This window comes from Argentina silus (assembly GCF_951799395.1).
Source record: "Argentina silus genome assembly, chromosome: 12".
In the NCBI taxonomy this organism is placed as follows: Eukaryota; Metazoa; Chordata; class Actinopteri; order Argentiniformes; family Argentinidae; genus Argentina; species Argentina silus.
The window spans coordinates 6,738,028-6,765,419 of NC_139666.1; the positions used below are offsets into that span (position 1 = coordinate 6,738,028).

At 49.0% G+C, this 27,392-nt stretch overlaps 1 protein-coding gene across 2 annotated transcripts; it reads left to right on the forward strand.

Moving 5' to 3' along the window:
- The first annotated feature begins 5,398 nt into the window (after positions 1–5,398).
- On the forward strand, positions 5,399–25,255 carry ankrd50l (ankyrin repeat domain 50-like). 2 transcript variants are annotated; one of them, XM_083682286.1, is made up of 8 exons: positions 5,399–5,467; positions 10,093–11,018; positions 14,502–14,818; positions 16,553–17,940; positions 18,154–18,672; positions 20,787–20,993; positions 21,423–22,979; positions 23,623–25,255. In XM_083682286.1, exons 2-7 carry the CDS (start codon positions 10,573–10,575, stop codon positions 22,965–22,967), a joined length of 4,422 nt encoding a protein of 1,473 aa, XP_083538412.1. In that variant the 5' UTR covers positions 5,399–5,467; positions 10,093–10,572; the 3' UTR covers positions 22,968–22,979; positions 23,623–25,255. The 2 variants fall into 2 exon arrangements, with proteins under 2 accessions (XP_083538412.1, XP_083538411.1); XM_083682285.1 differs by lacking the exon at positions 5,399–5,467 and adding an exon at positions 7,543–7,619 and having other exon boundaries at positions 10,089–11,018.
- Positions 25,256–27,392: the final 2,137 nt, after the last annotated feature.

Sequence of the window (27,392 nt, forward strand, 5' to 3'; positions counted from 1 at the left end):
GATCAACAGTCTTCTGGTCCAAGAAAGGAAGAGAAGAGGTATGAAGAGACTGGCTGAGCTAGGTAAAGGTGCCCTGGCTGGAGCTGGACCGAGCCTTTATATCTGCGCCGGTGGTGGTGAGGTGGGGTGAGCTGTCACGTAGCAGGCTGCATCATCGCAGGAGGAGGAGAGAGGAGTGGGCAGTGTTGCAGAACTGCTGGCACACATGACATGGCATGCCTCGAGGACGCCCACAATCTGCAAACAGCGCGTAGGCAGAGGCAGGACCCCTGGTGCACCCCAGGTGGCCAGGCCGGACCAAACAGAGGCTGCCCACTGGTCAAGGTGAATCACTGGTCAGGCTTGTTGTTTCGAGGAATACAATAAACAGATCTCTGCCCTCACCTAGAACATAAAATCAATTCTGGTAGGTGTGTAGATTAGGGCCGCTCAGACAACCACCAGCATGTTCCCCTTAGGTCAAAAGGCCTGTGAGATTGTATGAGGTGTGTTTCCTATAAAACATTCAGACAAACACCATGGGAAGAAGCTACACTTTGATAGACTTTATTGCTCATGGAGTGACTAATTGCATCAAAACAGGCAAGGTAACAGTATGAAGGGTACCTGGCCAATGATAGGTATCAGTGGTCTGGTATTAAGACAATAACACAAACCCTGATTGAATGTTGTTGATATTTAGATGTGAGAGCTCACTGTATCACAGCTTAATGACTAGCAGGATGTACTGTTACCTCTTGGTACACTAGCTGCAACACAGGAGGAATTCTTGTCTGGTACGCCGAATTATTATACATAATGCAGAGTGCAGAACTGACATGGATTGAGAGTTTTTGCAAATTGTGGCTGTCATGCATCACTGATGTGCAGGGGTTATGTATTGATGTATGGCAGGGTCCAGGGACACTTTCTGTTGTGTGGCTAGGTATCAAAGTTGTCAGCCCTTCAGTCAAAAGTTGAATGTTATTATAGATGGAAAAAAATCATATTCTGCAAAGACAGATTTGAAAAAATGCTGAGTTGTGGGTGCATGCATTTACAGACTAGTCTTTCTGATATTGACAGGGAAGCTCCCAGAAGACCCCTTACCCCCCTTCGGAAGGTAAATAACACGATGCAGAGACCAAAATAAATAAAAGAGCTGACCATTGCACTTAAGACCCTCTGTATATGGCTGTTGTAAAACGGTTATACAGTGAATATTAACAGAAAGGCTTGACTTCAGGTGGGGTGTAGGTCACACTGTCACTCTCAGAGGACTCTGGTGAGTAGGGCCCTGAGTTTTCCCTGACCTCAAGACCTGACTAAAACTCCGGGCCTTAGTTTTAGCCAGTTGCCTGGGCCTAGAGGTTTTCCTGGTCAAATGTGGTCAGGAAAAAATACTAGAACTATTAAAGCTGGTTTTGCCTGTCAAGAAATAACAAGTGTTATTTCTGTGGAGCCTCAAGACATTTTTTAAACTTGAATGTGTCCTCAGTCTAGTTTAATGTGTGGTGACCATAGCTAATCAATTGAGTTTGTGAGTAACTCAACAAGCTAAATCACAAACTTGGAAACAAACAATATGGAACAAACAAATCAACTCAGGAGACCAATATCAAAACAAGTTGATGTCTTCTCCTCCTCAAAGCCAAATGCCTGTACCCAGTGCTGCCCAGGCATGTGTTGAAATCTGTTGGCTATATTTAGCAAACACATACGATTTGCCAAGTAGAACCACTATGTTCTGGATTGATTAGTCACCCTAGTTTTGCCACTGCTATGGCATCATTTTGCCAATATACCAAGTGATATCAGTAACAACTAAAGTAGTATTAGTTACAGCTTGGTGGTCTAAGACATGATCATTTGTGGGTGTTGTGTTGAGGTTTGATTCAGAACTGAATTAGGCTGCAGCCCTGACCACTAGTTAGCTACTACCTTGTTAGAAACTTGATTCCTTGTGTCCCCTCCTCCGTCCTCCATTCGCTTCCTACTCAAAATGCATTGGAGGAGAAGACCTATGTCCTTCCCCTTAGATACGACCCCTTGGTGTCATTTGAGGATCCTCACACAGTAGTGCCCTAGTCTCTCTCTTATCTGTGCATTGACGTAATGTTTACATCCCCATGCTTTAGGACTATGCTCTGGTGGCCAAGGGAAATATTGTGTGTGTGTGTGTGTGTGTGTGTGTGTGTGTGTGTGTGTGTGTGTGTGTGTGTGTGTGTGTGTGTGTGTGTGTGTGTGTGTGTGTGTGTGTGTGTGCAGATAGAGGCATTTGAGGTCAATACCAAACCTGGGCCCTCCCATAATAATTGAAATATCAATATGGATTGTGAACTTCCCCAAAAGTGTCAGGCCATTGCTCAATCCATCCCATGCATTACAATGAGTCCGTCCTCCTATTTCTACCTCCACCAGCCTCCACTGGAATCTACATTGGGCACTGCAAGAGTCAATATATCATTTGTCCCCTGTGTTCAGGACCTCTGTGGAGACGCCCTTTAATACACTGGACTACATCTTACCTGGATAATATTAAAACAGCGAAAATGTACGTGCACTTAATAATTAACTGTGCTGGCTGAGTCACTGACCGTACGGTTCCTCTCTGCCGCCCTGTGGACCCAAGGTGAACCAAAGGTCACGTCTGTCAGTTGTCCCCTACAGGCCTATTGCCAATCTCTTACAGCGTCCCCTGTGCCTACTGCACAGGTACTACTCCTGTTTCCAATAATAGAACAACTTAGTTCACATTAACATTACTTACATCATCAGCGTGGTAGAGACAGATCCGATTAAATTAGATTAGAGTTAGCTTCGATCATCATAGTTCACATAGAAAGTATGAGAGGTGACTCCACTACTATGACAAAAAACATAATAATAGAGCATGTGTAAGCACACTTCAAACATGGAAACTGCAAGGAAGGCAGACAGAGGTAGAAATCGGTGGCCGGGGCTCATTGTAATGTATTTGACACCATTCCTGTCACGTTTTGGTAGGATGAGCGGACCCAGGTGCGGTGCATATAAAGGAGGCAGACGAGTAGGCAGCGATACCAAACAAAAGGATTTTTACTAGACAGTAGAGAAGGCAAAACAGGATACAAACACGGACTGGACTCGAAAACAAAAGGGAGAATACAAAGTCTCCAAAACAGCACTCGTATACTGTATATTTTCAATGGCTTACGTATCTCAAGCGACCACCACACGGTGCACACACTGTGAAGACTAAGCAGGAAGTGAGGGTACATAAAGCATCAGTGACAATTAAACACAGGTGCAGGTGATAAGACGATAAGGAGTGAGTGAGTGAGTGAGTGAGTGAGTGAGTGAGTGAGTGAGTGAGGGAGGGAGAGAGTGAGTGAGGGAGAGAGTGAGTGAGTGATTGAGTGAGTGAGGGAGAGAGTGAGTGATTGAGTGAGTGAGTGAGTGAGTGAGTGAGTGATTGAGTGAGTGAGTGAGTGAGTGAGTGAGTGAGTGAGTGAGTGAGTGATTGAGTGAGTGAGTGAGTGAGTGAGTGAGTGAGTGAGTGAGTGATTGAGTGAGTGAGTGAGTGATTGAGTGAGTGAGTGAGTGAGTGAGTGAGTGAGTGAGTGATTGAGTGAGTGAGTGAGTGAGTGAGTGAGTGAGTGAGTGAGTGATTGAGTGAGTGAGGGAGTGAGTGAGTGAGTGATTGAGTGAGTGAGTGAGTGAGTGAGTGATTGAGTGAGTGAGTGAGTGAGTGAGTGAGTGAGTGATTGAGTGAGTGATTGAGTGAGTGAGTGAGTGAGTGAGTGAGTGAGTGAGTGAGTGAGTGAGTGAGGGAGAGAGTGAGTGAGGGAGAGAGTGAGAGAGTGAGGCGGCACAGTGGGCGGCCAGAGGGAGACACCTAGGGACCGCACTGGGAAGTGCGCCCCCATCTGTAACACATTCCTCGTTCCGTTCCACGTATTACAATGAGCCCGGCCACCGATTTCTACCTCCATCAGCCTCCCCTGGTAAACTGTCCATCAATATGAGTGCAGAGAGAGGGAGGTAAATGTTGTCTCATGTCTGCTGTTAGTATGGAAACAACACACTGGTTCAGGGTTGACGCCCATCATGTCTTAAATTCCCTTGTTGTCAGGGGTGATGGCATCAAACTCTATCCCATCACAATGCTCCATCTGGGCCTCATGGTGAGCATGGCCCTCGTGAAGGTCTGGATCAACCAATCACGCTCCATGTTACTGACCAATGTTATGCCTCTGAATTAATGAATCTTAAATCACTGCATGCTTTCTTGTGTCTGACTCTCAGAATGTGCTGCTTTCAACCAGACGGTATTTTCATATGATGGATTACTGTACCTATTCCCCTGAGGTCTTTTTGTGTGGATAATACATTACAAAGGCAATACAGCCCTCTTGTGGTCATGGGTTTGCAAAGTGCCATCCTGCACAAATTCTGCTGAGTTGACTATCCCTTGCCCTAGTTAATATAATGAGTGGGTTTGAGCAGAGGCACTGTAGCATTTATATACTGTAGGATGTTTTCATATAACTCATTCACAAAACAACTAACATGGTGCGTGTTGTACAGTACAGTATATTTACTGTCAATGTAGAAACGGCATTGAAACTGTTGTCATGACATCTAGGTGCCTGAAGAGAACAACTCAGTCAATTCTAAGAGCATTTTGTTGAATGGGCAACATTGCAACTTTGAAGGTTATATCCCCAGTCTCTGTTAGAGACAGCATGACACATGTTATAACATATATTATTTTATTATTGTTACAATAATATCACATAAAAAATACGCACTTGAAACATTTTATTTAATGCATTGTGCACTGTATGTAACACAAGTATAGTATGTCTATTGTCTTCTCTACGTGTTTATTTGTGATTATATGTTTGTCTAGCTCTGTGAGGGTAGGGGTGGTGTGGGATGAGTAAAAGGGGAGGGGGGAGGGGGGCTTGAGCCTTGAATAATTAACAATTGATTGGTAAAGGAGATATATTTTCCCCCTAGGTGAGCTATTGGTACATCACCAGATTCCTTTATAACTGATAATGTAATCATTCTGGCTACCTTCCATTCTGGCTATCTGAGCTTATGGAAAAAGCACTGTCCGATATAAATTCAGTTCAGGTAGACTGACTATAATGCCATCCCAGCCATTGTGTTGATCAACAATATCCCCTGTGTCCTTTGGCCCTCTTCTCAACGTCAAATAACCTGTTCTTCCAGGTCTGGCAGGGGGATCACAACAGAAGTACACAGCACAGCAGGCATCATATGAGTGTCTACAGGGAAGGATATACGAGGGCGGAGTACTCAGGCACTCAGACATGGACTTATGCAGCTTTTATGTAGACCTTGTATGTAGACCTCTTAGGTAGACCTTGTATGTAGATTCCACTTCCAGTATTCAGTCATATTTACATTTTGATAGAGGAAACAGACTCTGGTGTGGTGACTTGGACGGAGGGGAAGAAGGGGCAACTCAGACAAGGTCAGTATCTAGCAGATCACTTTGGACCAGTTTTGAAAAAGTTTAGACTTTTAACACATTAGAGCTTCAAAGGCTAAAGCATTTATAAACTCTTCATGAGGTCTAAAGATTCTCAAATTATCGCATTTCGCCTGTAGACTAAACTCTGCTACTACTTTATCTCTGATGGCCTGTCTGTCCTTTGAGTAAACCACAGAAGAAATGGTAAACAAGTGTTATGCTTTTGTTCTTAACTGGTCCATTGCAGTGGTTCAAAATTCAACCAACATTCAATGTGACCATGAGCCTCTTGGTAAAAATTGTAATAATAACTGTAATAATAACTGTAATAATAACTGTAATAATAACTGACATATTGTACAGCACTGTGTCTGCTTATCTTCCCCTCCAACCTCAGCAGTTTATTTGGGTCTGACGGGTCACATCATGCAATGAAATGCAAGCCTTCTGTGTAGTTCATAATGATTCAGTTATTTCTTCTCAACCGTTAAATCAACCTCAGAGAGAAGAATCGCAGAGTTCTGCAGAGACAGGGTTAGTGTGTGGGAGTTAATATTGATTTGCTAGGAAAAAACCCTGAATTTTGATGCCTGGAGAAATCAAACTACCTTGATGCCTAGATAAATTAAGACGACTGTTGGAGAAATTGGATTTGGGCTTAGATACAATCCAACAAAAGAGAATGGTTGAGCAGTAAAGCCAATTAATCTATGTGGAAACATAACATGGGGTTCTGTGTAAGCATAGCTAATGAAATAGATTTTTGAAGATTACAATGTCAAACACAATACACAGAAGTGCTCAGACATATTGAGCATAATAATCTCCTTGAGCTGTTGTATACAACTGGAATTACTTCATTTCAGAGAACCAGAGCAAAACAAACCAACACAGAATGTATACAATTTCAGAGCCTCTGCCCACAGGTCAGTCAGTGTGTTGTTTTCAATCAGAGCTGCTGGCCTGGGAAAGATCAGTGGAGGCTGATCTGCCCCAGGCTGGCCTCCGCCAGCCTCCCCTGGGGCAGATAGATAGTTAGATAAGATAAGAATATGAAATTGTTGAGAAGTACAGTCAGATAATGCAAATGAGCAGAGACATGATGAGACCTGCTCCCACACCTCATCCTGGCAGCCAGGGAGTAAGTAGCCTTGCAGCTAGCAGCTCTGCTGTACTCTTGGTGTGCCTCAGCAAAGTGGTGAAGTAACTACTTCACACTACTGAGCTGAACCGAGCTGAGTCAAGCTGAGCTGTACTGGGCTAGCCTGGAAACACATTCACCATATGCTGAAAAAGAGCTGGAAAGGAGAATGAAAAAGAAAATACATAAGCCTGTGTTGGCAATTCATTAATTGAATTAATTGTTCTCTTTTATCATACTACACAATGATTAATAATTATCAAAACAACAATTACTTGCTTATTCTTTGATTATTGTTTTGATAATTCTTAGTAATTATTTAGTAATTATTTACATACTATGGTCATCATGGCAACTGAGATACTGTTTGAACAGATATGGCAATACATTAGAGTGCATGTAAACAAGTATAAGAGAATACAATTCATTCAATTTATGAAAATATGAAAGAAAGACCGTGCAGGTGTGGGAAGCAGGAGAGTGGCTGTTCCACTCTTCTATTCTTGGCAGAGTTCTTATCTCACTGACAAACAGACAGAAACACTCGGCCATGAGAGGATTTCCTTGTATGACACAATCCTGTTATTTTTACATCCTTTTTGGGAGAGTCAGGGAAGGCTCAGAGCAGTCCCCTGAAAGCAATCAGCCACACACACATGCGGTACACATACACAGACGCACAAACACATCAAGGCACGCACTCGCGCGCGCGCGCGCGCACACACACACACACACACACACATACACACACACACACACACTCACACAAAATTTCATTTCATTTCTCAAATGAAAAGAAAAGCACATTTAATTTCTCAGTTGGTAAACTGCACTGCAAGAGTGCGCATCCTTTCGGCAAAGGCTAATGGCTGTTTTTTTTTTCATCGTGTAAACTTTGTTCAAGCCTCAGATCTCCAAGTGGGGGAACCGGGCAAGTACGTAGCCTCATATCGATGACACGTGATACGATATGAACGGCGATATCGATCTACAGAGTCCAGGAGAGGAAAGGTAGGCTAGGCTATCGATAATACCCGGCTACTGTACACACCTTTTACAGGTGATAGTGTTTTTCATGATGAAATCTGGCGCGTCGTGTGTGACATGTTTTATCCGATTGCGGGAAGTGCTTCGGAATTCCTGAATTTGAATAAAGGAGGAAGCAGCACAGACTGTCGACTACAAGACAAATCCATTTATGTATTCGGCTCCGTCGGACCATAGAGGTCTGTTTCGTATTCGACATTTTATTTTTCTCTTTTATTATGTTGCCGAAAACTGGTAGATGGTGTAGGAGTCGTGCACTGTAGCCTCCGTACAACCGCACAGTTGTATGTTGTCTGAACGACACTACCGGGGACCGGGCGTCGGTACATACGGTAATGTCAGCAACTGATGCGGCAGCACCTGTAGCTTTCCCGTGAGACTGAAGTCAAGTTTAGTGTGATCGATTGATTTTGATGTGCCTCGTTTTGGAAAGCTGAATGTATGACATTGAATATCAGCTCCATCACCAACTGTCAACGTTGAACAATTATGCTGGTAGGCTATGAATAACCTATGGCGCTAAAGCCAGTTAGAAATGTAGAAATTCGATCTTACAGTATTATACATATTTTACCCTTTTTTTTTTTTACCGCACGAATTACCCGCTTATGCCTCAAGCCTAAACCTTTCCCCAGACTCGCAGTACTTTCCATCAGTTACCTCGGTTGAACGGAAGGGTGTGTCGTTGACACGCCGGAGATGAACGGACACTAGAAATAGCGGGGTCGTGTAAGGGCCAAGAGAAATGACAGGAATGTATCCAGAATGTCAGTCGTAGTTCTCCAGATGCCCCTTTAGTTGTTAGCAGATCAGGTGACTGTTATGGACACATAGGGTAACTTCACTTCACAGAGTGAAGGTGCTTTCGAATGGAAATAAGCTGGTTGGTTTATGGATTGATTGATTGATTGACTGATTGATTGGATGATTTGATTTGTTATTTGATTGAGTCGTTGACTGTGTAGGTGATATATGGAGTAATTCACATTCTGTCATGTTTTAGTCAATCTCTTCACAGATGACACTGAAATACCTTGTCTGCATGCCAACTAAAGAATGACCAAATTCATGACAGCAGACTGACATATTTTTTGCCTTTTATCTTACAGTATCACCTCCAGGATAGGCCTAGCTATGGAACATGACTTAGATAGAATAGATTTTTCTGCATTCCAATCAGCTATCATGTTTTATGGCTAGGATATCTGTTTCATGGCTAGGATATCTGTTTCATGGCTAGAATATCTGTTTCATGGCTAGAATATCTGTTTCATGGCTTGCATATCTGTTTCATGGCTAGGATGTATGTTTCATGACTAGGATATTTCATTGTGTAAATGTAAAAAGTGGCCTTGCAAGTAGGCTACTGTAGTATAGGTCTATGTATATGAAATTCTTTATTCAGTCCAGCTGCTTGCATGCTTGTTCTCTCACATGCTGGCTTTATGCAAAAATTTCAAGCACAGTCAGACTCAGTTTTCTCTCTCTCTCTCTCTCTCTCTCTCTCTCTCTCTCTCTCTCTCTCTCTCTCTCTCTCTCTCTCTCTCCACTATAAAGTGAACATAAAGAGCCTTTGTCAGCGAGAGAGATATTAGGTTGTATTCTACAGCCTGCGTTCCATCATGCAGCAGCCAGGCTAGCTGCAGGGTTCAGTTTTATCACAGCTGTTTAATAATAACCATGTGAGGCATATTTAGACAGCAGTTCTGGATCCCTTCCACACCTCCTTCCCTCCCTCCCTCCCTCCCTCCCTCCCTCCCTCCTAGAGAACAGGAACCAGGGAGAGGTGACAGAGTCTGAGTTATAGCTGTTACAGCATACATACACTTTGAACCCAAACAAGTCTTCTTTCTTTGATCGCTCACGTTCCTTCTGCTCTCCCTTTTTCCACTTCTCTCACTCGCTCATTATCTCTCTTTCTCTCTCTCTCTCTCTCTCTCTCTCTCTGTGTCCTTATCTCTCTCCCTTCTCTTTCTCTCTTCTCTCCCTTTTTCTAAGTTTAAATGCCGCTACGCTTCGATACATGTCCTGACATGCTGGGGAGGAGGGGAGGGGAGGGGAGGAGGGGAGGGAAATAAGAGGACAAGAAAAACCGGAGAGCAGCTGAGAGGGAGGGAGGGAGGGAGGGAGAGGGAGGGAGGGAGGGAGGGCGTTTGAAAGAGGAGGGAATTCCATCTGAGCCAACACAACAGAGCGACTCGTAACGCAAGAAACTTTGAGACAAGTGGAAGAGAAACCGTGAGAGATAGACAGACCTTCGGCAGGCAGCGGAGGGTTGAATGAGCATGTGAGCGAGGGAAGGAGAACAGAGATAAATCAAGGAGATCGTATCTCTGAAAGTGAGATGTTGTGGTCTCTCTCTCTCTCTCTGTCTCTCTCTCTCTCTCTGACACTCTCTCTCTCTCTCTCTCTTTCTCTTTCTCTTTCTCTCAGACAGAGGAGCAGCAGTGTGAGGGTGTCAGTACAGCAGCCTCTGCTCTCGTGTGGACAGACCACGGCTCCAGCTCTTCACACGGATCTTCTCCTTGTTTGATATTCCTGACCTGAGGATAAGATGACAGAGGAATCCTGACTGATCAGAGACACCTGTTGAGAGAGAGGAGGAGGAGGAGGAGGAGGAAGAAGAAGGAGTTTCTCCACACACCTGCGCTTCTACTGGACCTTTACTGTACTTTACCCCCTTCTGCTCCCTCAGTAACCCCACTACGGACCACAGCAGCATTTCTTGGACTTTCCTGCCTAGGAGAGACACTCAGGAAAACGACATAGTCATTGTCTGAGCTGTCATACTGTATAACTACAGCCGGAACCAGAAGTGAACCCCAGACCAGGACCAGGTGGTGGAGTACAGAGTATGGGGCGTGGGGCCCGAGGTGGTGGCTCTTTGTTGTCTCCTGGTCGGTAACCCAGGGGCCCAATGAGTGGCAGCGGTGGTGGCGATGCCACCGGTGGCGCTGGCCGTACCAGCCTGCTCCGGGGGCGGCGTTTCTACTGCCGAGAATGGGCCCTGGACAAGCTTCGGCGCTGCCTGGCGTCCCGGGCCACACCAGGCCGGTCCCCGGGGGTCCTAGTGACGGGGGGGCCCGGGGCGGGGAAGACGGCCCTGTGTACGGAGGTGGTGTGGCCCACCTCGGAGATCGGGCTCGGGGCCGGGCTGGCACCGCGCTGCCTGGCGTCACACTTCTGCCAGCGCGAGGACCAGAAGAGCGTGGCGTTGTGGAGGTTTGTCCTGGGTCTGGTGGATCAGCTGAAGGGATCCCCCCTCCTCGCCCCGGGGTACAGGGACGCTCTGGACACCCCCTCCCTGGCCTCTGCTCTGGAGCCCCTGTACTGCCAGAGGGACCCCGATGACACCTTCAAAAGGTTTTTTTTTAATCGTTTACTTTACACTCCCTCTACCTAGCATTCCTAACCTATTAAGAATTTCATCTCAAAGGCTTTGTGATGAGTTGCGCTTCTTTGATGTGAAATTGAATGAGTTTTTGTCTGAGGAGGCGAGAGGTGAGATTTTCGATGCAGGAATTTCAGGGTTGTCAAAATCTAACATTCAGTGGTTCTGATGGGGAGCACAGCCTTGATAGGAAGGTCTTGAGAATAAAGGTCCTTGGAATAATACACACCCATTTCCACACTGTACTGTACTTTTCTATCATTCACAACAGGGACGGCAGCAGAGAAAAATCAGATAAGCTATTGATTCGATAACCTGGTTCCAAATAGAGTATTTTTCGGAACTGCCCTTAAACTTAGGTGTACTGTACTGTATACAATAATACAGTGAGTTTCAATTGAATCTCTGATTCGATTTCTACACTCCCAGCCTCACTACACAGGCATGTGGTGTTCATTCAAACAAAGAGGGACCCAGAGAGAGAGAGAGAGAGAGAGAGAGCCACAGGAAAAAGCCAGCGATTGTCCTGTTTCCTTGGTTTATTTATTTTTTTATTTCCTCCCTCATAATACGACCCATTCACTGCCTTCACAATGGGCCCCCCAGTCCAGCTGAATGCTACAGTGCTACAATGCTATTTACGACACGTCCTTTTGGAAAACAGGACAAAGACATGAAAAATGTTTCCCGGGGTCGGTGCACGCGGCCGGTACCGTCCGGCGAGGTCGCCGTTCTCACACAGCGGACCCCCGGACTCTCTCGTTGACGTGTGTGTGTTTGCTCTGCAGCGGGACGTAGACGCTCGTGCCCCCCCCCCCTCCCTCCCCCCCCCCCCCCCTTTGTTAGAGGTGCTCTGATGTGAAGTATAGGGCTACACATTCCTCATTCCCCTCACGCTGACCTATAGCCGGGAGCTGTGTGTGTTTGGAGTGTGGGTGAGAGAAAGTGGCTGCAGACTGCGGTGAAAGGCACCGTGATGTGAACAGCGGTAGACAAACACATGAAACAGGAGCTCGGAGTGGTAGTGAAAGCATATACAGAGGATCCTCCAGCTTTAAACAGATGGCCTCTTTGCAGACAGCAAGTCATTAACACTGCTTAACGGTTTAACATACGCAACAAGACACGGTCAACAATGGTCAGTGTGCAGCTGCCATGGATGGCTTTTTTTTTCTTTCTTTTTTTTTTTTTACAAGGCTCCTCTCTCCACTTCTCTTATGGCTGTTCAGTAAAGTTTGTCCTTCAGGCGTTTTAACTATAAGGCCCTTCTCTCTCTCTGTCTCTCTCTCTGTGTGTGTGTGTGTGTCTCTCTCTCTCTCTCCCACTCTCTCCCACTCTTCCATTTGGCTGGCCCCATCAGCTAAAAGGGTCGCTGTTTTAAAGCCACTGCTCCATACTTCTGACCAATTTGGCCTCTCCTCTGGCTCTGTCAAGCACTTCTCCACACGCACGCATGCGCACACACACACACACACACACACACTCACACACACATACTGTACACACACTCACCCAACACACACACACACACACACACACACACATACAGACCCACACACACACACACACACACCGACACATACACACACAGCACTTCTCCACACGGTGTCCAATTCCAGCAGGGCTGAGCCAGGGTCAAAGGTCGGCAGTCGTCCCACGGTTAGGACCACAAGGACAGGATGGGGCAGGAAGTCCCATGAGTCAATTAAAGGGCTATTAACCTCGTTCCCTGCACTCTGAGCGTGCGAACACAGGGTGTGTGTACACTTTATCAGACTACCAAAACACACACATGTCTGATTAGAAGAATTGGACCGCAGCCCAAGCTAACCTTTTATGATATCCTGTTAAAAGGCACTAAGTACTTTTGCAATAAAATGTCATGACGGGTGTTTTGTTCTGTGAGCTTGAGTCATGGAATGAGAGACAGCCTTTACAGAATTGCTCAATAAATCCTTTTCACAATTAAACACCTTCCCTTGGAGTCTTACAAAACTGAATTCTGTGAATTACAGGGGTTTTCTTCTAAGATCACTAGACAGTGTCTATATCAACACAAATGTAGTCACTCACACATTCCGCGTAAGGCTGATTGCATAACCGTACAGGTGTCAAGTGCGGCGCTTTATAGTTAAATGCTTTATGAATATCTGTGTATCCGTCTCTACGTATCAGAATGTATTAACAGGGTGGGAAAGGGGGTGCTGAAACAAATCTAGAGCCATACTGTCATCACCCTTATTAAAATGCAGTTACACACACACACACACACACACACACACACACACACACACACAGGCAGACACACACACACACACATACACAGGCAGACACACACACACACACATACACAGGCAGACACACACACACACAGGCAGACACACACACACACATATACACAGGCAGACACACACACACACACACACACACACACACACAGGCAGACACACATACAGTATCCACACGCCTCACAGATTATACAGGAATTTTTATAAGGTATAGGTGTGGTAAAGTTGCGGTTAGCTAAATAGAGCTTAGTGAATGGCTTGCAACGTCAACATTATGGGATGCCTGTGAGTTCATCCAGGCTAGGTTGTGACTACAGAGAGGCTTGATAAGGGTGCAGCAGGAGTGTGTGTGTGTGTGTGTGTGTGTGTGTGTGTGTGTGTCTGTGTGTGTCTGTGTCTGTGTGTCTGTGTGTCTGTGTGTCTGTGTGTCCAGGGAGGAACAGGAAATCCCATGGCTTCTTTCGACCTGAGTCACCACCACCATCAGATCACACCACACCAACAGGGCAAGGAGGGAAGTAGAGAGGGGGAGACAGGGCAAGGAGGGAAGGAGAGAGGGGGAGACAGATCTAGGAGGGAAGTAGAGGGGGGGAGACAGGGCTAGGAGGGAAGGAGAGAGGTTGAGGGAGGGAAGGAGAGAGGATGAAGAAGGGGAGGAATGAGGGTGAAGGAGGCCACAGAAGGAGAGGCTGGCGGGGGTGGAGAGGCTTGCCTGAGCAGGAGAGATCTAGCGCCCACACTCATACTGAGCGCAGGAGTTGATTCCTGAGAGAGAAGTCACCTTTTCACTTCCCCATAATCCTCATCACTCCTCCATGTCACATATTTCTGGTCTCGTTTAATGGCTCTGTTTTTACTGCTTTCCCCATGCTGTTTTATAGCCATATATCCAGTCAGTCAATGCCAAGCCTGCTCAGACAGTGACTGAATGATGTAATTACGCAGGCCTTGGAAGCCTACAGCCATATATGCTATTCCATTATCCGTATGTGATGCAATAACAGCAACATTCCACTCAACAAACGATGCCTTCCTCTCTCCCCTCTCTCTCTCTTTTCTCCTCTCTCTATCTTCCTATCCCACTTCTCCTATCCTTTCTTCTCCCATCTATCTCTTTCTCTTTCTCTCTTTCTCTCTATCCAAACCCTCCTCCCTCCCCCTCTCCAGGGCAGTATTGCTTCCCCTCCTGGACCTCCCTCCCCCAGCCCAGACCCTCTTCCTCCTGGTGGACTCCCTGGATACGGGCTGTGGTGCTGGTTCTGGGGCTGGTTCTGGGCCTGGTTCTGGGGCTGGTTCTGGTTCTGGGGCTGGTTCTGGGCCTGGAGCCGGGCCTGGGTGTAGTGAGGGGGCAGGGGGAGCCCCAGGGAGGAGCAGCGGCTCCATAGCAGAGCTCCTTTCCAGCCACCAGCACCTCCTCCCCAGCTGGCTCCTCCTAGTCTGCTCTGTACGGCGCCAGAACAAGGTCGTCTGCAAGATGTTCTCAGGTAAATACACTTTGATTTTATCTTCATTTTTAAAGTCCCATTGAGGTCAAGAGACCTTTTTAATTCATTAAGTGCCGAGGGTGAATACAGTTTCCCAAATTGTCAACATTCTAGAGTGCTAAAGGTGACTTTATTCACCAAAAAGGCATACATTATGATGCTTCATTTTGTAGCCTATCAAATTGTTGTTGCTAGGTAAACACCACATAAAACACTTGGCACTCTAGGTGGCGAGTGTTCCGGAAGCCTTTGACAGTTGGTGAGTTCACAAGAAAGACCTGTGTGGCCTACAGGGCAGCTCCATTGAAACACACACAGATCATCATACAGTCAAAAAGCATGCAGAAAGTCTTCTTGCATCTACAGTGTATTACTCCTATAACACACACGTCATGAACATGTGTCAGCATGGCAGGAGAATAATACATCCAGCCAGGATGGACATAAACAGCTGTTGTGGTGTTCTCAAATAGAAGTCTTATCCTTTCCATGATAGGAGATGATATTAAGGCTGTCCGTCGATTAAACAGTTAGTTGATTACGGTTTTTTTTATCATTAGTTGATTCATTTTGCGAATTCAGCTTCATGTATGTAACAGTGGCCTCTCAACAGGAATGCATACAGATCATATCACAGAGATTAAATTGACCCTTACTCCTCGTGTTTTAATAATAATCGCCACTCATTCAAAAGCTACAAATTCAAAACTCATAATTTTCAGATACATGTATATTTTTTATCAGCAGACATTCAGAATAAGTTGATTTATCATTATGATAAGTGGTATGTATGGAGACCAGAGGTTCTCAACCGGGTCTCAAACATCCTGATATCACCCTCCACCAAACCGCTGTGTGTGTGTCCTCTTGGCTCACCCTGCTGAAAGCTTGGTGCTTGCTTGTGCTTCGGCTGCCCACATAGAAGGACCGAATTAGTCTTGGAAAAATGAGAATCCTACGCTCTCATTACCAGAGGGTGGGTGACATCTAAGGACGAGAGAGAGAGAGAGAGAGAGAGAGACAAGGCTGGGGGGAGAGAGGGAGGGAGGGAGGGAGGGAGGGAGAGATTCTATTAGCACTTTCCATAACACAGCTCTCATAACATCACAAGATGGCTCGGGCACAAATTATAATAAGTACAGTCAAATGGAACTGTGAGTTCTGTGAAATGTTAAGGCTTTATTTTTTTTCGGGTAGGGATTGACTTAGTCCTGCGTAGCCATGCCTCCAAAACACCTCTCTTGGAGGTCTGGGGAATTTTAGATTAGCAGATCTGGCTTGGATTGAACTTGACGGAGTGATGGGAGAATGTGCTCGCAATTTCATTGGATGTTACTTTTCAAGAACCCTCCCCCCACATGCCCATAGAATGGAATCTCGTTGTTGTTATGTGCGTCGTCTTTTCCGAGGACTATTTTGCAGAGAGTTGTTGCCTAGTGCTAGTTTACAATATTGAAGAAAATGGAAGAAACTTTTTTTGGAGCTCCACCCAAGCAAGGTATTTGATTGGTTTAACATGTCGCAAGGCACGTGTCGAGCTACTTTGAAATGGGTTTCCACCCCTTTGTAGCTACTTTCTGCAAATGATTTCCCCAGGTTTTCAGAGCTTGGTCTCAGCTTTCCGAATCTGGTCTCAACGAGGTTAGGATTGACTTTACAGTCATATATCTCCCTTTTCATCTCTTACCCCCCCCCCCCTATTTCTGTCCCCCTCCCCACTCCCCCCTCCCCCAGGTTTCCGTAAGCTGTGCCTGGATGACCTGCGGAAGCCCCCTCAGGTGCGTGACGTGCAGCAGTACATCCTGCGTCGCCTCGACCAGGAGGGGTCGCTCCGTCGCCAGCTGACCCCCGAGACTGCCGACATGCTCAACCTGCTGCACATCAAGAGCGGCGGCTGCTTCCTGTTCCTGGAGCGCGTCCTGGACGGGGTGGCAGGGGCCCTGGTGGGCCTGCGGGAGATCCGGGACATTCCGGGCACCCTGGCGGGGCTGTTCCTGTGGCTGTGTCAGAGACTGTTCCCCAGGGGGGGTTTCCTGGGGGTCCGACCCCTCCTCAATGCTCTCCTGGCCTCCCCCACACCCCTCACCCCTCAGGAGCTCTACACAGCCACCTGGACCCAGGACACCTCCCTCACACCCCAGGCCTTCCACAGTAGGCTGCAGACCCTCTCCCCGCTCCTCGTAGATGGGCCAGAGGGCAGCAAGCTCCTGTTCCATGCCAGCTTCTCTGAGTGGCTAACGGACGTGAAGTATTGCACCCAGAAGTACCTGTGTAGCGTGGCGGAGGGGCACATCATGCTGGCCATGGCCCTGACCCTGAGAGGACCACGTCTGGGGAGGGAGGACACCTGCCACCTGGGCTCTCATCTGGTCAGCTCTGGCCTCCACAAGGACAACCCTGCCCTGCTGGCCCTGTGGGTGCTGTGGGCCGGGGTGCCCTCCCTGACCAGCTCTAACCCCCCTTCCTCCTCCTCCCCCGGCCAGGCTGCCTCCGCCCGGCCCCCCCCTGTCCTGGTGCGACCAGAGGTCCTCCAGCTGCTGATGAAAAGCGGGGTGTTCCCCCCCTCCTGTTCCCCAGACGGAGGCTCCGGTGTGGGGGTGGGGGTGCACTGTGCTGGTGGAGGGGGGACCATGGTGCGGAGGGCCCTGAAGAGGCAGGACTCTGTCAGGGTGTTGCTGGACAGCGGTGTGAGCGTCAACCGAACCGACGCAATGGACGGACGGACACTCCTGGCCACCGCTGCCCATGCCGGCTCAGCTGACGTGGCTCTGCTCCTATTGGCCAGAGGAGCTGACCCGCTGACCAGTGACCACCAGGGCCAGACCCCCCTGACGCTGGCCGCCAGACAGGGCCACGTCCTGGTCATCTCAGCGCTGTTGGACTGGGCCAGGGAGCAGGAGACCACCGCAACGAGGGTGGGGATGGTGGAGCACGCGGACAGCGAGGGGTGGACAGCGTTGCGCTCGGCCGCGTGGGGGGGGCACGGGGAGGCGGTGAGGTTACTGCTGGAGGGGGGGGCGGAGGTGGACGGGTGTGATGCGGAGGGACGGACGGCGTTGAGGGCGGCGGCGTGGGGAGGGCACGAGGAGATTCTGCTGACACTGCTGGACTACAACGCGCAGGTCAGTGTTGTGTTGACTGTACTATGACTTTGTTGAATAAGAAGGTAAAAGGTTTGTGTGTCCTAGACATGGATATATGTCACGGAAAATGAAAAGATCACAGAAACACAAAAAAGCAAACAACCAAATATACAGAAAAGCTAATATTGGTTTATAAGTGTATTATAAGTTGGTGAACATGTCAAAATAGTCTCATTTCCTCCCTCCCCTCAGGTGGACAGGGCGGACCGCGAAGGCCGTACTCCTCTGATTGCCGCCGCCTACATGGGCCACCGGGAGGCGGTAGAGATCCTACTGGACCATGGGGCGGAGGTGGACTTGGCCGACGGCGACGGACGCTCGGCCCTCTGCGTGGCGGCGCTCTGCGTTCCCACGGCGGCCGGGGTCAGGGGTTACGGGGAGGTGGCGAGCCTGCTGCTGGAGCGAGGGGCAGACCCGGGCCACCGCGATGGCGATGGTATGACCCCCCTGCTGCTGGCGGCCTACGAGGGGCACGAGGACGTGGTGGAGCTGCTGTTGGAGGCCGGCGCTGACGTAGACGAGACCGCCGCGGCCGGTCCCCGCGGCAAAGGGCCCCCCATCTCCTCCGCCGTCACACCCCTGCTGGCCGCAGCCGCCATGGGACACACGGTGACCGTAGGGAGGCTGCTGTTCTGGGGCGCCGCCGTGGACGGCATCGATGGAGAGGGACGCACAGCGCTCAGCTTAGCGGCGGCCAGGGGGAGCGTGGAGGTGAGCTGTTATGCTGTGTCGCGTTTCTTTTTTTCAAGGTTATTTTTTGGAGTGGGGCAGTCCCACTCTTATATTTGTTATTTTATTGGATAGAGATAGTGGAGAAAGACAGGAAAGTAAGGAGGAGAGGGCATGTCAGCAGGGCATGGGCTGGATTCTATCCCATGCCGACATGGGCATATGTGTACACCACCCCAGGCCATGGTGCTAGATCACTGGACTCAGGCCATGGTGCTAGACCACTGGACCACCCCAGGGCATGGTGCTAGATCACTGGACTGACCCAGGCCATGGTGCTAGACCACTGGAGCACCCCAGGCTATGGTGCTAGACCATTGGACCACCCCAGGCCATGGTGCTAGACCACTGGACCACCCCAGGCCATGGTGCTAGACCACTGGACCACCCCAGGCCATGGTGCTAGACCACTGGACCACCCCAGGCCATGGTGATAGACCACTGGACCACCTCAGGCCATGGTGCTAGACCACTGGACCACCCCAGGCCATGGTGCTAGACCACTGGACCGCCTCAGGCCATGGTGCTAGACCACCGGATTCAGGCCATGGTGCTAAACCACTGGACCACCCCAGGCCATGGTGCTAGACCACTGGACTCAGGCCGTGGTGCTAGACCACTGGATTACCCCAGGCCATGGTGCTAGACCACTGGACCACCCCAGGCCGTGGTGCTAGACCACTGGATCACCCCAGGCCGTGGTGCTAGACCACTGGACCACCCCAGGCCGTGGTGCTAGACCACTGGACCACCCCAGGCCGTGGTGCTAGACCACTAGATCACCCCAGGCCATGGTGCTAGACCACTGGACCACCCCAGGCCATGGTGCTAGACCACTGGACCACCTCAGGCCATGGTGCTAGACCACTGGACCACCCCAGGACACATGCTATAGCTTTTCTGACAGGTATTGGAACGCCGGTGTATACATATGAGACAGGATTGTAACCAGACCCTGATGTTGGTGTTTTGTGAACGTCTAACACGGAAACCACACCGGCTGTGCGCGTGCCAACGTGAAAAACGTGTGCGAATGCCGAACATTTGGGTGCCCACATGGTACACAACGTGGTACAATGGTTAGTATAGTATCATGAAGTATAGTAAGTAAGGTAATGTAACTGTACTGTTACCTAGCCTTCTTCTCTACTGGCTATTGCAGCAAGTAGGCTAACTTAACGCATTTGTCATTCATCTTGACTTGATCATTCTCAACAGCAAAGGACATCGCTAAAACTAATGAAATGGGATTATCTGGCCATGGCATTGGTGGTTTGTCCATTGGTGGTTTTGGAAGATTATCTCCCTCAGAAATGGCACCAGTTATCTCCAGGGCACTAGTATAATCCTATCAGTCCCATGTCTTACCAATGAAGAGATGGTGTTTGTACTTGCTATTATGATAGTTTATCGACAAGCGCTACACACATCGACCACAGTGTTTGAGGGTGTATCAGGCTTTCTTCTCCTCAGTGAATCGCCATTGTTAGCTAGCTTGCTATGTCCTTTGTGAACTAGCTATCAAGAAGGTATCGTTTTTTTGTCCCTTTGAGCCCAGGGGGAATGTTTTTGTTAGCACACCTGCCCGGATCCTGCCTCCATTTGGAGCCACACCTCGCAGTTGTGTGATTTTAACATTTAAAATTAAATTATGATGAATAATTTACTGAGGCCAACTTTAAGTGGTTGGTATTCCAGGCTTATCTGCGCTGTACGGAATAGCCTGGGGACCAGTTAGAGCTTTATTAACAACCAAACTGAACTCAACTGACATGGTAAAATTCAGTCAAATGATGCTTGGTTGCTATGGTGCCAGCTCAGAATGTTTAGCTTCTGTCTGTGTTCTACTCATACAATAACAGTGATTACCATAACAATTATGTATTACAATTCCATGTCGGCAATCTTTTGGTATCAGAATGATTTGGATGTGTGCCTATATGGTGGTGTCTGTCTGATGCTGGTGACATATTTTCCCCTTTCCAATTCATCCATCGATCTATACTTCCCTTCCTCCCTCTTTCCTTCCTTTTTTCAATTGATCTCTCCCTCCCACCCACCCTCCCTCCCTCCCTCCCTCCCTCCCTCCCCTCCAGGTGGTGCGTTCCCTGTTGGACCGAGGTCTGGATGAGAACCATAAGGATGACCTGGGCTGGACCCCCCTCCACGCAGCAGCCTGTGAGGGCCACCGGGGGGTCTGTGCTGCCCTGACGGAGAGGGGCAGCATGGCCAGGGTGGGGGAGATGGACATCGAGGGACGCACCCCCCTCATACTGGCCGCTCAGGAGGGACACTGCACCACCGTGAGAATCCTCCTTTATCATTGTGCTTTAATTATGTTGAACTAACGAACATTAATACATCCATTATGTAACCGTGAGGTTATCCTATGCTAATACCTCAACTGTGATTGATTCTACAGCATCTGTATTAAAATACAACAAACAGACAGAGAGAGCAATGTCTCCATGACAACGATAACGCATAACCTTTCTATTGTGATTACAGTCCAAAAAAAGAAAGGATACTTTCTCATCTGTTTGGTTTCATCTTATTGAAGTCATTATATGCAGCCCTGCTGTCACAATACTTTTACAGTGATATATTTGTATCGTTTTTATGATGAAAGTGAGACGTTTAAAAGGTGAACGTTTTATCGGCACACCGCTGACACACAACCAAAACCATCCCCAGAAGCGTTGACCGAGGTGCCGTTCTCCCACTGTCCTCAGGTTCGTCTCCTGCTGGACCGCCGATCCCCTATCGACCACCGGGCCTACGACGGCCACTCAGCCCTGAGCGCCGCCACGCTGGAGGGTCACGGTGAGGTGGCGGAGCTCCTGATGAGGCGCGGCTCAGACACGGACGTCCGCGACGCAGAGGGCCGGCCCCTCCTCTACCTGCTGGTCCTGGAGGGCCGTCTGGACATGGCCGCGCTCCTCGTGGAGAAGGGGGGCGTGCCCCTGGAGTCCCGGGACGGCGAGGGCCGGACGGCGCTGCATGTGGCGTCCTGGCAGGGCAACCTAGACGCCGCGGGGCTGTTGTTAGGCAGGGGGGCGGACCCTAACACCCAGGACGGCGAGGGACGACCCCCGCTGCACTCTGTAGCATGGCGGGGTCACGTGGAGGTGGGCCGGCAGCTCCTGGAGGTGCGGGGGGTCAACGTGGACCTGGCCTGCAGCCAGCAGGGGGCGACGGCGCTGTGCATCGCGGCTCAGGAGGGACATGCGAACATCGTGGCCATGCTGTTAGAGAGAGGGGCGAACCCGGACCACGTAGACAAGTATGGCCGGAGCCCCGTCAAGGTGGCAGGGAAGAGGGGTCACTTCACCATCGTTAGGCTGCTGGAGAGCCACGGAGCTAAGCCGTACCCTGGCCTCCTGCCCCCCTCCAGGAACCCCCTCTCCCCCCACAGGTCTATGGTCCAGAGCCCCTCCTCCGCCAACTCAGGGAGCAACGGCACCACAGCGCCCCCTGTGTCCGGAGGAGGCGGCACAGCGGCCTCCAGCTCCTCCGCCTCGGCCTCCTGCTCTCCGGGCTCCACGGCCGAGCGCTTCCACTCCATGCAGGGTTCCCAGACGTCCTCGTCCACCGGCCACTCCCTGGCCACCGTCCAGACGGTCCCCGCAGACAGCCTGAGCTTCACCCAGCAGATCCAGCAGCACTCCCTGCCGCGCAGCCGCAGCAGGCCCAACACGCTCCCCCCAGCCGGGGCCGGGTCGGCTGCAGGCAGCCTGCACGGGAGCAACCGGAGGCACCAGTATACCAAGGCCCTCCCCAGCCCTCCCCCCAGCCTCTGCACCATCGCTGCCCTGGTGCACGACTCGGAACAGCCCCAGAAAGGAGGGTTGTTGTACCCCTCTGGGTTTGACTACCCCAGTAAACACAATAGCCCCAACCTGATCATGGAGGAGAGGGCGCAGCATGGAGGGGGGAAGTGGAACTCTGTCATGGCCTCGCTAGGGGTGACGCCTGGGCAGGACGGCCCAGCGAGAGCCCCCAAAACCAGGGAGAGCCCCCCACTGGGGTACCCCCTCCAGCTCCAGAGCCCAGCCCAGAGGGATGCCTGGGATGGGGGGCCCCAGAAGATGAGCGTCTTGTCGCCCACTCCTCCCTTCAATTTCTCCTCCACCCAGTCCCCTCCCAGTGCCTTAGAGGAGGACTCCATGGTGGCCATGACGACCACGGACCCCCAGCTCAACCTGAAGCAGGCTATCAAGCTGCAGTTTGAGGGTCCCACCAGTGCAGCCTTGTACAAGAGAGAGACACCCCTGTGAACTTACACTATGGTAAGGAAATGCCGCTCAAGAAACTGAACTCAAAGGCAAGATGATAATTATAGTAATTATAAACGTAGGGCGTCATCTCCCAGTTTGTCCATTGAAAATGTTTTAAAGGTGATTTTTTAGGCTTTGATACAAACAGCATACAGCTCAGAGTGCTAAGAAATGTCTTATATAATAAAAACGTGTTTCAAGCTGCTTAGAGGAGTTTCAGAAATACATTTTCTACCCCTCTTCTCAAAAGCAACCTGTATCAAAGCCTGAACCAGCCATACTTTCTGTTATCCCTTTTCTACCTCTACTTCTCTGTATTGATCTCTTTAATGTGAAGGCCAAGTCTCCCAGGGAAGGCTGGTGGAGGTAGAAATCAGAGGACAGCCTCATTGTAATGCATGGAATGGAATGAGGAATGGCATCAAACACACAAGTATGTCCTCCTATTTTTACCTCCACCAGCCTCCCCTGAAGTCTACTCTACAGTGGTTTATTAGTATCAACCAGCTTTAGAAAGACCCCAACACTAGTCTCTAACAGCTTGACCTCTCCAGGATGGTGTGTCACCAACCATAAACCAACAACAGTGTCTTTTGAGGAGGTGGTACATTGTGAAGAATGTCAGGAATCTTAATGACAGCATTTTGTGTTTCAGGTCGACGTGGACAGTTGGGGAGTTTGGGAGTTCAAGGGGCCGTTCACAGTGTGTATAATAGCTCTTGAGGGGGCAGATGAGAGAGGAAAGGCTCTCTCACCCCACCCTCGGACAACCTCTCTGCCCTCTCCGCCCCTCTCCAGCCCCCCCCCCCCCCCCCCCCCCCCTCCGGCGGACCAGAGGAAGAATGAAGCAACTGAAAGACATCAAAGCTGTTTACATTCCAGCCTTTTCCTCTGCCTGTTTTGTGTGCCGGGCAGCTGTCAGTGGACGTATACTCACACATGAACACACACACACACACACACACACACACACACACACACACACACACACAGACACATGCACAATCCATCGAAACTCTCTCTCACACAAGCGCGTACACACACACACACACACACACTCTCTCACACGTGCGTGCACACTGTAACGCCTTAATTTCCGGATCAAAAAGTACCTTCCTATCTATCTATCTATCTATCTATCTATCTATCTCTCTACACATACACACACACAGACACACACACACACACACACACACACACGGCCCTCTGACACAGAGCCTCTTCAGAGCTGTGTTGACATTGTCAATGAGTGAGTGAAGTGGAGAAGGGCAGAGAAGGGCTGTCACGCACAGCCCTGCCCCCCCCCAGCCCCCACTGAACATAGAACAGTAGCTGATCAGGGAGTGTGTTATGACAGCTCTCTGTCATTCTCTTGTGCCCATCAGAGAAAGAAGAAAGCCATTATTGTGTCAAGTCTGTTCCTCTTCTGTGTCCCTCTGTTCCAGTCACAGTGCACACACTAATGAGTTCTGATGTTCTGATATTTTAACCAATCATCTATGGACTTCTTCAGAACTCTATGGTGGCTCAAACGCTGGCTTCTACCGAACTCTACGGTGGCTTTCATCATCTGAACCCCTGGGCGTACAACAGCCATAACCAACAGTGTTGAAAGGGCTCTCACTCAAAAGACTAAATGGACAAGAAGACTACATCAACACACACACACACACACACACACACACACACACACACACTAACACAAGACTTTTACACAGATTATTTTATACGCTAGCTGTTTTTGAAACCGTTGGTGTTTTTTGTTTTTGTTTTTTTTCAAAGCAATGATTGTCTTGCTCAAGGGCACTTACCTGCGCTTCGGTTCTGTTTTCACGTCTACACCCCCCCCCGAACACCGCCTTTTATTGTGTTTGTTTCCCAGTTACTGTTTTGTCAACATTTATCTATGGGGGAGGGGGGGGGGGGGGCTGGTTGCCAAGCCAGTCAGAGACAGTCAGTCAGCAGGGAGCAGGCCTGCCAAGGCCAGACCTAAAGTACAGTCAGTGACTCATGTTTGAACGCAGTGTTTACAACACACACCCATTAAGGGCAGACAGGGCTGCGACACTCACTCTGCATGGCTGTGGAGAAACGGACGGCTAGCACCCGGCCCCGTAAACACCCAGGATAGATCAGACAGGAAGTGTGTAGCTAGCTACTCATTTAAAACTCATGTCCGGCATTATGTCCTTCCTTTGGTTTTGTCATCATTTTTCATTTAGTTAATATTTAATGGAATTCTTTAATTAAAGTGGCAGACGGTGCCATAACACATGTTTAAACACTGGGCGAGGTGTTGTGTCCTCTCATTTGTTCCTCTGTGTGTGTGTGTGTGTGTGTGTGTGTGTGTGTGTGTGTGTGTGTGTGTGTGTGTGTGTGTGTGTGTGTGACTGTGTTTGTGTTTTTGTGTGTGCGTCTATAAATGTGTATTTGTGTTCTTCCGCTTGCACCTGTGGGAGAAACCGGAGGTGTTCTAGATAGCTGGTGTGTTTGCGTCACCCAGGCAGACATGAAAGATGAGACAAGTCTAGCTCAGGGCCCAGCTGCACATCAGAGATTCATGGCTGTACTGATCTGGGATCAGTCTGCTGCACATCAGAGATTCATGGCTGTACTGATCTGGGAACAGTCTGCAGTGTAGAGAGACGGAACAGTGAGTCTGGAACATTGAGTCTGTACTGACCTAAGGACTGTCTTAACTGTGTGGAGAGAGAGAGAGAGAGAGAGAGAGAGAGATACACAAACAGGCTAGTTTGATTAATGCCAGGACTGTAGATGTGTAAGGAGACTGTCAGAGTGGCAAAATCATCCTGTGTGTGTGTGTGTGTGTGTGTGTGTGTGTGTGTGTGAGAGAGAGAGAGAGAGAGAGAGAGAGAGAGTAATTGAGGAGGCTTGTTATTCATCAAAGGATGTTTATGCTCATGTAAAGAGACACCAGTAAACAGTGTGAGCTCTTTGAGAGGCTGGTTCATATCCCCCATTCACTACCCTCCTCAAGCACACACTCATGAGCCAACTTTCGTCAATCAATATGGAGCAGGGGAGGCTGGTGGAGGTAGAAATCGGAGGTCAGGCTCATTTTAATGCATGGAACGGAATGAGGAATGGTACTGAAACCTGTGTGTTCAATACCAATTCCTCATTCCATTCCATGCATTACAATGAGACCGTAGAGTTGCGGTCCCCCTCTATGCAGAGTGGTCTCCCTTATGCATGACACACACACACACACACACACACACACACACACACACACACTCAAGGAGGGCCAGTATTTTACAGTAGGAGTTTCTGTCTCTGTGTTTTAAACAGCAGGGTCGTGCTGAGGTTGCAGACAGAGGGCCCAGCTCTGTTTGTGTACGGGTGGAAAACGTCAGGCACCGGAGTTCCTCTGTTCTTGCCCTTATTAGCACAAGCCGGGGCGAGAGAGAGGCTGAGAACAGATCCCTGTGAAGGCTCTGTAATGTCTCTGCAGCTTTCGACAGCCCTGTCAGTGCTGCTCTGCCTTCCTCTCCTGCTGAATCTCAGCAAGCCTTTTATATGGGCTACCAACTACCACCCACGTACTGTACATACTGCTCACATAAACACACACACACACACACACACATGCGTAAACAAACATGAAAATAGGCACTTATACACTCACTGAGCACTTTATTACACCTGTACACCTTTTCATGGTGAAGGTGGTGTAATGGTGTGGGGAATGTTTTCTTGGCACACTTTGGGCCCGTTAATACCAATCAATCATCGCTTGAATGCCACAGCCTATTTGAGTGTTGTTTTTGACCATGTGCATCCCTTCATGGCCACAATTTACCCATCTTCTCATGGCTACTTCCAGCATGATAATGCACCATGTCACAAAGCAAAAGTTGCCTCAAACTGGTTTCATGACAATGAGTTCAGCGTTCTTCAGTTGCCTTCCCAGTCACCGGATCTGAATCCAATAGAACACCTTTGGGATGTGGTAGAACGGGAGATTCGCAGCTTGAAAGTGCACCTGAAAAATTTGCAGGAATTGCGTGATGCAATCATGTCATCATGGACCAGAATCTCAAAGGAATGTTTCCAACATCTTGTCGAATCAATGCCACGAAGAATTGAGGCTGTTTTGAGAGCAAAGGGAGGCCCTACCCAGTATTAGTATAGTGATCCTAATAAAGAGCAAAGGGAGGCCCTACCCAGTATTAGTATAGTGTTCTTAATAAAGTGTTCGCTGAGTGTACATTGATGTGTAGACATATTTATGTAGACACATTTTTATTTACATTTCATCCACATAGAGTCGGTGCCCCCGAGAGTTGTGAAGAGGCTATCAGTGTCATTTATGTACAGTAGCCTCCAGGGGAGGCTGGTGGAGGTAGAAGTCAGTGGACAGGCTCATTGTAACGCATGCAATGGAATGAACAATGGTATCAA